The 9,691-nt window shown below is 41.3% G+C and overlaps 1 protein-coding gene across 1 annotated transcript; it reads right to left on the bottom strand.

The window, feature by feature from the left end:
• Positions 1-3,233: 3,233 nt before the first annotated feature.
• Positions 3,234-6,071, bottom strand: LOC6574466 (neurochondrin homolog). The gene has a single exon (XM_002000476.4). The coding sequence runs from the start codon at positions 5,751-5,753 to the stop codon at positions 3,582-3,584; it is 2,172 nt and encodes a 723-aa protein (XP_002000512.1). The 5' UTR covers positions 5,754-6,071; the 3' UTR covers positions 3,234-3,581.
• Between the last annotated feature and the right edge of the window lie 3,620 nt (positions 6,072-9,691).

A 9,691-nucleotide genomic window follows, 5' to 3' on the forward strand; every position in this document is an offset into this window, starting at 1 on the left:
TCCAGAGTGTGTACACAAACGCGTTCAGTCGTGCGTGCATTTTCCACCCCTTTTTACTTAGTACGATTGCTTTTTGCAGGGACAGAGACTGTGGTGCGACTCTGACGGCGGGTTCTAAACTTCTCGAATGCCAACAAGTGGCAATGACAATTGAATCTGCTGGCAATCAAAATCACATAAAATCCCAGCCATTGAGCGTGCATTTGTTGTGCTTGGGGAGAACGAATTGAGGGCGTACTTCAAAACAGTTGATTATGCATATATTGGTTTTTATTAGTACTTACTTGTGATATTTTAGTTTAGCATTATAAAGCATAATGTTTGCTTTCAATCAAGCCCAGCCAGTCAGCCAGCCAGCGGCAAAACAGCGCTGTAAAACGACCTGTCAAACGTATAATGCGTAAAGCGACTATCGATAGCTGCTGAGCACTTGAAGCCGATAGTTGGCTCAATGCATAATGAGTTTTTAAATTAGTTTTAAAAAGAAATACAATCATGAAACTTGTAATTTATGCAAGTCTTATCAGCACTTACCTGATGTTGCTATTGCTATTGCTATTGCTATTGCGCACAAATGAGCTCAGCTCGAGTCTACAGCTTAGTAAGTTTTCTGTTTTTCGAAATGATTACCCAACTTACAAAGACTTGTGAAGAGCAGAAAAAGATGAGAGCAGCAAACGACTTGCATGAAGTGCCATCAAGTACACCAACAGCTGCCACACACATACACACACACACACACACAGACACAGACATCGTTACATGTTGCTATGGCACACCCACACAGATTTGCAGATACACTGACAGCCCCGTAAATTTCTTTTGTTTTCTTTTCATTAACGCAGCTACAATGTATAAGCCCGGCTACTAATTGCAATCAAGATAACTTCAACTTGTTGCAGTGCTTGTTGTGTCCCTCTTTTGCAGTTCCAGCAAACAAAAAATCGCATTACTATCGAGCATCGACGACAGACAAAATTGCAAAGCGAACATTTATCCACGTTGTTTTTTATTTTATTTAATTCTATTTTTTTTTTTCGTTTTTCTCATCAGCACTGAATGACTGACATTTAGTGCGCTAATGAATAGTTGAATGGGGGAATTTGCTGTTGACAACTATCGCGTAGTTAGCACTTTAATTGCTAATTAAGACTTACAAACCACTTGAAAGCTTTAACAGTCGTTTTTAACTAAACTTCTTTGTATGTGCCACTTCGAGTGCCAAGAGTCGTTTTTTATTGGCTATAGATTTCACAGTGATTAAATTTATTTAAGGATCTTTTTAATCCTCACTTTTGGATATGGTATTATCAAACTGCTTCATTTAGAGAACGCAACATCCATGTGATTCAATTTATTTGGCTGATGCACTAGGTGCGAAACAAGTCAAGTGTCACGCAACTCGGGTTTTTATCCATTTTCATTTTTCATTTAGCATTAGACGGTGCGTGACTAAGCGAACGTGATGGGTTTTACGGCCAGAGTCACAGTGATTAACAGCTACGATGAAAGGATATGCGGTAAGGCGAGAGCTATGCAGGAATGACATATCTATCCGTATCTGTCTCGCAAAATGGAAGAATTCATGTCCGATAACATGCATTTCAAGGTGTACTCAATAGCTGTTTCGGATGGCCATTGGAATTTTGAATTAAACATATTAAATTTTGTATATACATATATTTATACACTCTCTTTCATATAGAATATAAGGGAAAAGCTTTAATATATATTTTGCACATTAATAACGCAATTACATATATTTGGATATTTTCCTAATGATAAACAAACAGAAATTGTTTTTCTACCCGCTTAAAACTATAAAAGGTTTATTTAAAACCCTAACGAGTCGACAGAAAAAAAAAAAAGAAAAGCGAATAGCAGAAAGGCAACTAAAGCTGAGTGGGACAAATGTAAAATATTTCACAGCCCGAGGCTGGGTAAACATCAACAAGCAGTCGGCGCCAAAAGCCAAATGTCCTTTTTATTACCTTTGTCAAATGCACAAATAGCTGAAATCCACAGCGCTCAAAGCACCCGCACTTCCCCCCCCTCATCAAACCAACAAATTTACACATTTTGTTGCCGACAAAAAAAAAAGTAAAAAAAATAGAAGAAACTGAAAGAAAAGGGTAATGCGAAAGGTAGACCCGACCACACGTCCTTTGCCGCTCCAATTTCGTGCGGCGTGCGGGCGCTCAAGCAAATATTCAAACGTCTAAAAGTATACAATAAAATATTATATCGTAATAAAAAGCAAACACACGGCAACGAGCGCTCGAAGGGGTGCAAAGGGGGGCGGGTCGTTATCATGCGATTGAGCAATACTTTTCGTGTAATATTTTCTGAGCCTGTCGACAGGATGTGAGAATGGGAGGATAAGAGCCCTATCACACACACACAGACACACACACACACACACACACACACACACACACACACACACACACACACATGGGAAACTTGTCGCATTGCCTCAAGATTTATAGGAGATTTATCGACGGCTTTAGCAGGGGCTGCAGCTGCTACTGCTGCCTCTGCTGTCTCTGCTGCCTCTGCTGGTGTAGTCTTTGTTTTAACAAGCTGTTTGACATGTGCATATTACGCATACGCACAGCTAAACGATGGCCTTGCAGCGTTCAATGAGTTTGCTTATCAAACAAGGATCTATTTTGAGCTGTAAAGGAGTATTATGCTACTTAAATTATACAACCAGGTTACAACCTCAATGGGTATTTAAGATTTGGTATGGAAAAAGTGGAAATTAATTATAATTGGTATTTGCTTTATATGGGGACAGTAAATTGAATTGGATGTTTTAATCATTTCATTTGCTTTTATATTGGCTAACAAATCGATTACATGTATTTATAAAATATTTTTTCTTCTAATACCTGACCTTCAATAGGTTTTCATCAAAATTTGATGCGCATTTACATATTTTGTTGAACACAATTTCGCTCACAATTTGATATACGACAAACAACAATATTTTAGTCATTCATTGTTGTTCTCGCTTGAGTTGGCCTCGATTGTGCAGACAAACCAAATTGGTGACGTGTTTTGTGTTGTGTTCAAAAATAAGAACTAATCCCATATGCTATATGAATACATGTTTATATGGTGAGCATACAATATATATGCATATATATAATAATATATTTATTTATACGCAACATGCATATCTCACACATATTTCCGCAAACCTGAATGAATGACGAGCAACTGGCAAATGGTTTGAAAGTGAAATTTATTGTAAATAGTTTTACTCTCATCCTAAATAGGTTTCAAATATTAAAATAGTTTTCGAATACATTAAAGTGCATATAAAATTTTCATTTCTTTCTTTCTCTTTGTCTTCGGCAAGCAAAAGATTTTGTCGAAATTTTACTTGTATCAAAATGAAAGCATGACGTCACGTTTCAACACATACACACACACACACACAAATGCCCACGTAGAGAGAGATTGAGAAAATGAGAGCATACACCGCATAATAAAAGATATATATCAAAAAAACAAAGCTCATACAAAAATAGTCGAGGAGACGTTTCCTAAAGTAATTCTATAGATCTGCGCATCTAATCGCCGAAGAGTTTCTTGCCCAGATCCATCATTCTATGGTTGCGGCAAACGCGGAGCGCGTCGGCTTTCTTGAGGACGGCCACAACGTCGGCGTTGACATCCACCAGCTGGGAGAGGAAGTCCTCGTAGGCGGACTTCACATTGGCGGGCAGCGTGCCGATCTTCACCTTCTTTAGCGTCTTCACGATGCCCTCGGCCCAGCCGGACTCGAGGGCGAACTCGGAGATCCAGGGCACCAGGGGCAGCACGCCGCACATGGTCTGCATGCCGAGGAACCAGAGCTCTGAGACGTCCGACCAGACGCCCTTGTAGGCAATGGACACCACGAGCGCTGTCGGGTCGTTGCTCTCGTCGATGTTGTAGGCATCCCAGAGGAAGCGTATGGTGGCCTGGATGTAGCGACATATCGAGAAGTCGTTCTGCTTGACCTTCTTGGACTGCTGCTTGAGCAGCAGCAGACCCAGCACAGCCAGGTTGCCATGGATGACCAGGTTGTCGGGCGTGTCCTTCAGCTCGGGCAAGTTCTCCACGACGAACTTGAGCAGGTTGGCAAAAGTGGGCGCATCCTCGGCCCGCTTGGGCTCCAGCACCGTAAAGTTCATCAGGATGTTGCAGAGGGACACAATGGCGCTGCGCGCCTCCTTCATCTGCGCCTGCTGCTCCGGCGTGGGCACCGGGTCCGGCTCATTCATGCGCTTCAGGCGCTCCGCTCGCGGTATGGGCGGCCGCTTCCAGTGGGCAATGCTGAAGTACAGCTCGAGGGCCTCCAGCAGCACCTCGTCCTGCTTGTGCGTGAACAGCACGCGCCTCGCCTCATCCTCGACGGCAAAGTGGCACAAGGCGGGCATCATGACGCGCAGAATGTCGACGGGCGGGCTGCCCTCGCGGGGTCCGGCCCGCCAGGCCTTCAGCTCATGGAAGCTCTCGTTGCCGATCTTGAGCATGAAGGGCAGCAGCTTGTAGATGGCCGGGCGCATGGCGGTCGTCTCCTGCGCCAGCCAAGCGGACAGTATGCGGACCGTGGCTACGATGAAGGCCTTGTCGCGCGGATTGCCGCTGTCCTTGATCTTGTCCTGGCTGACGCGCGTCAGCACGGCCATCACCTGGTTGAAGGCGCCCTTCAGCGCCGTGTAGGTGGTCTGCTTCTCCTTGGGCTCCAGGTCCAGCTGATCGCTGGCCATGTACTCGATGCACTGCTCCAGTATGGTGAAGCAGCAGGTGAGCAGCTCCGCCTGCTTGAAGGTCGTCTCCAGCTTCTTCTCGTCCATCTGCATGCGCACCTCAATGGCCGCCAGCTGCAGCAGCATCAGGAAGAACTGCTTCTGGTCGTCCATGAAGGCCCACTGCATGCCCAGCACCTGCAGCGTGGTGGCTATCAGGTGCAGGGCCGGATCTCTCTGCTTGGGCCCAATCTTGGCCTTCAGTATGTCGCCGCAGCCCTTGAACAGGCTCTCCGGCCAGATTTGGCCCTCCAGGGAGTTCAGCACGATTTCGCGCCGGCAGGTGATCAGGATGTCGGCTAATATGCGGCACAGCTCGTACTTGCGTTCGGTGTGGTCCGTTTCCATGTCCAGCGCGATGCGCTGGATGAGCGCATGGAATGCCGTGGGATCCTCCGGCCAGGAGGCCACGCCGAACTGCTTCACGAGCAGCACGATCAGATGCAGCGCCTCGTCGGTCTGGAAGCTCTGCGCCGAGTAAATCTGCGACATCTTGGGTATGGCGCCAGTGGCCAAGAGAGCCTGCTGGCCCGGTTCGTAGCTCGCGATGCTCTTGAGGCAGCTGTACGCCTCGCTGACGACAATGAGATTGTCCTCGTAGTCCTCGTCATCGGCCTGCTCCACGATTTCGAGGAGCGTGGGTATGGCGTCGATGATGTCCTTGTGCGTGGCCAGCTCCTCCTCCTGGCAGAAGCCCGTCAGTATGGACAAGGCGACGCTCTTGTACACCAGTGGCGGGCAGTCGCTGGGCAGATCCTTGGACACGAGCAGCTTGCGCAGAAAGGGGAAGCCGATGGCCTCGAAGAGCAACTGCTTGCCCGCCGTGTTGCAGTCCTTGCCCTTCATCAGCTTCGTGACCATGAAGAGGGCAGCAAACTTTTCGGTATCGCTGCGAGTGCCCTTCAAGAGATTGGCGCACTTGCGCACGGGCTCCGGCACGTCCGTCATTCCGTCTGTGTGCGAGCGTGAGCTTTGCTGCAGTTCTAATCAAACTATATATATATTTATATATATATATGAGTCTGTGTGCGAGCTGTTCTCTAGCTATCTGTGTCTGTATACAGGCGTCTATATGTGGACGCTCTATAAATAGCTCTCACACTTTCACTTGGCTACACAGTTCCCGTTGGCTCCCGTTCGACGTTTCGGCTTTTCCGCTTTTTCAAATCTGATTTTGGGTTCCTCGCTCGACGACGCACTCTCGCGCACTGATCGCCGCAGAGGCATGCCTCGCAACTCGTTTCGAATTTTCCAAAGTGAACGCCGTGCAGCTGTTGCTGTTCAAATCTCTTTTGGACATGTCAGCGAAACCTACACAAATTTTATTTTTACTAACGAAAACACTTGTAAAACTTTGGGGAGGAAACAGTTTAACAATCGCTTTGTCAGCCCATATATAATATAATATATACACATATACAATATATTTCTTATTTTTCATTGAAATTATAAATATTATTTTCATTGAAGAGCAAAATATTTCATGACTTGATATATATAAAATTTATTATGCCATTTCTTCTATTTTTTGTACGCTGTCTTCTATCAAATGAAACATTTTGCTTTTTTATTATTTTTAAACTTGATAATTTATAAACTTATTTTTAATTTAATTTTATTGTTTTTTTTTTTTTTTTTTTTTTTTTTTTTATATATATTTTTGTTTGCAATTTTTGTATTGTATATAATTATATAAATATTTATTTGATTCTAATAAGGCGAGTTTCTTATATACAAGAGATAACTTAGAGCATACAATACTTACCACAACATAATATTATATTTTCTTACGATTTCCCATGCATACGATATGAAAATCAATTTAAATCGAGCGTACGACGAGTCATCTTAAACAACCCATGCAATGCACTTACTCTCTCAACTTTTGCTCTCTGCCTCTCACTCTCTCTCTCTCTCTCTTTCGCTCACTGTCACTTTCTCGCTCTCTTCAGTTTTCATGCTCGTGAGCGCTTGCTGTGTATATTTAGAACATGATTTTACGTTTTTTCGACATTTACGTGTTTACATTTTAGCCAAAACTGTGAAAACTCAGCCGCCGGCTGCATTTGTTCCAGAATTTTTCCACATATGTATTTGTTGTATTTCTTTTTGTTCTTAAACATTTTATTCGATCTCTATGCAACTCTCCGGCTCTTATTTATATACAAGGGTACATATATATATATATAGACAGAGCTATATAGCTTAAAGATATTTCGATTTACTTTATGTGTACAATGTGCCGGAGGTGTAACTGTATTTTATTAAAATCTGTTCATTGCCGCGAGAAAGCAGAATGCATATAAATAAATTATTTGAAAAATATATTGCGCATGCATACATAGATATATGCTTATTAGCATATACATATATATCAATATATGTGTGTGTGTGTGTGCGTAGGTGGGCTCAATCGTATTTGTTTTTATGCACTGCATCATTATTTGCATATTTTATTTAAATATGTTTTCGGTTTATTCTTTTGGGGTCAATGAATTTAATTTTGGATAGCATTGCCTTTGTTGCGTTTTCAATTTATATCACTGCATATATATAATGGGTATATATGTGTGCATATGTGTGCATTATATTTTTGCAATATTAATTGTTGCTTCATTTATTTCCAACAATTTAAGACGTTTGAAATTTATGGCCATTTGCAGCATTACCATTTTATTTAATTAGAAATAATTTTAATTTAACGCACGCCATTTGCAGCCCCTAATATGGTTTCATTTTTCAATTATTGAACATAGCATTTATGGATATGCCAGCTGCATTTTGCTCTATTAACCAGATGTATTCAGATATTTCAATATTTTTTTCATCTCATTGTGGCAACAGGCAAGTCTCAATACCAGAGCAATGATGTCATTGATATTGCTAGAGACAATTTGTATATAATATATATATATTTTTAAATGAAATTCATGTATAGAATCTTTTAACTTATACTATAACTATAACATTCAATTGGTTAAGGAAAGTCTAGGGTGTCTGCTAGTCGGTCACGCTTAGTATTCACTACTTATTTATGATTCTTGGCATGCTAATTGTCGTTTGAATTCTATATATTAGTCTATTAATGGGTCATTCGATTATTTTCACATGATGTCAAACAAAAAATAAAATATTTGTATACAATATATAAAATATATATATATATATTTTTTTTTTTTCAATTTCAATTTCAATTTATTTCACTCTTTGTTATAACTACATGATTTTATGAATGGTATTTTACAATATTTTAAGAGTTTAGGCTAATACATAATCCTTTTATGCTAAGTTATTTGTTTACATACATGACATATGGATATGCAATAACATTATTATTTGGAAAAAAAAAAAAAAAAAAAAAAAACAAAACAAAGAAATAGAAAACCCCATGAAAATTTACTACAAACTAAATTAAATTAAATACTAAACACTAAAAACTACAAGTCTATGAATATATGAAATATATTTTTATATATAATACCAAAGTTAGTTATGTTTGAATTCTCATTCAGCTTCGTTAGAGAGGTCTCGTTTAGGGATATGATGATATATGGAAATGATTTTGAAGCCTAAGCTAAGCCACATGAAGTATCACTCATGAAATGTGCAGTTGGTTTGACGAGCTTGTCAATCACCACGGATTTCGATATTGCCCCTATATATGCATACATATATACAGATATCTCTTTATATTGGTCCAATGATAAACCAGACGCATGCTGGCGTGCAAAAGCTGATTGCAAATTTAATTTGCATTGACAGTTGGTTGGTTGGCTGGTGGGCTCGAAATATTAACATAATATAAATGAAATGCTTAACGGCAGAAATCCATTCGAATTGTGTTTGCAGGCCAAACCAATTGCAAGCTGCTTACATCTGAATGCCATATGCAAAAATCATACTCGTAATCACCAATGGCCATGGACAATATTTGGCAACATTTTGCATGCAAGCCGCAGTTGCTCACTTAAGCAGCGTTGCACGACTATTAGATATCCTAGTTGTCGAATATGAAGAAGTTCCTCTGTATTTCTCTCGCCCCATGAGTCTGTTAATCTCTTTGCATTGCCAATTCGTTTTCATTCCGGCTTCTCTATATCCCTCGCCTATTTGCCACAGCCAAAATTGCCAACAGGGTAAAGCTAAGCCGCCGTAATGCCCGCCCGTATATAAACTAATTCGTGTCCCGTAAAATCGCTCTGTTTGCGTTTGTTATTATTATTTTAAATTGATAATGCAGGCGTTCTGTCTCATGCGGCTCTGGCAGCTTCGCTGTGGGAGCTGTGAGCGTATTTTGGGGATTTACAATAACTGGGTTAGACGCGAATTTATGAATTTCAGCCTTTGCATGTTGCACTAATTATGCCAATGGTATTATACTAATTGCGGAAATATGCTGGCAGTGGCTGGGAGAGCAGCTCTCGTGCTTGTTTATCCGCTGATTAAATTTGGCGTGCCAAATTGCAAAGAGCATATATTTAATAATTGACAGCAACATATTTGCTAACAGCCAGTGGAGAGCCTTTAAGGAGAGCGAGTCCTGTTTAAAGTCCTTTTTTTTATGTAGCTTGACAAATGTGCGGGCAAAACTTGAAAAGTCATAATGACAGACAATTTATAAGAGTACCAGAAACTGGGGCAACATCCTTGTACAGTCGGTGCCATCAAGATGAGGAAATTGTTGATGATAGCCGAGCTTCAAGTTGGAAATCAATGTTGATGATCTGTGCTGAGCAGTTTGAGGCCAGCCCGAGAAGTTACCAAATGTCCAATGTTGGCGGTTAGCTATCTATTTACTTGCCGAGGACGAGGACGAGGCCGAGGCCGAGGTTGAGGCCAGGCCGCAATTGTTGCCCATTGGCAAATTCGATGAAATGAAAAATACA

Source organism: Drosophila mojavensis, unplaced genomic scaffold (assembly GCF_018153725.1).
Source record: "Drosophila mojavensis isolate 15081-1352.22 unplaced genomic scaffold, ASM1815372v1 contig_231, whole genome shotgun sequence".
NCBI lineage: Eukaryota > Metazoa > Arthropoda > Insecta > Diptera > Drosophilidae > Drosophila > Drosophila mojavensis.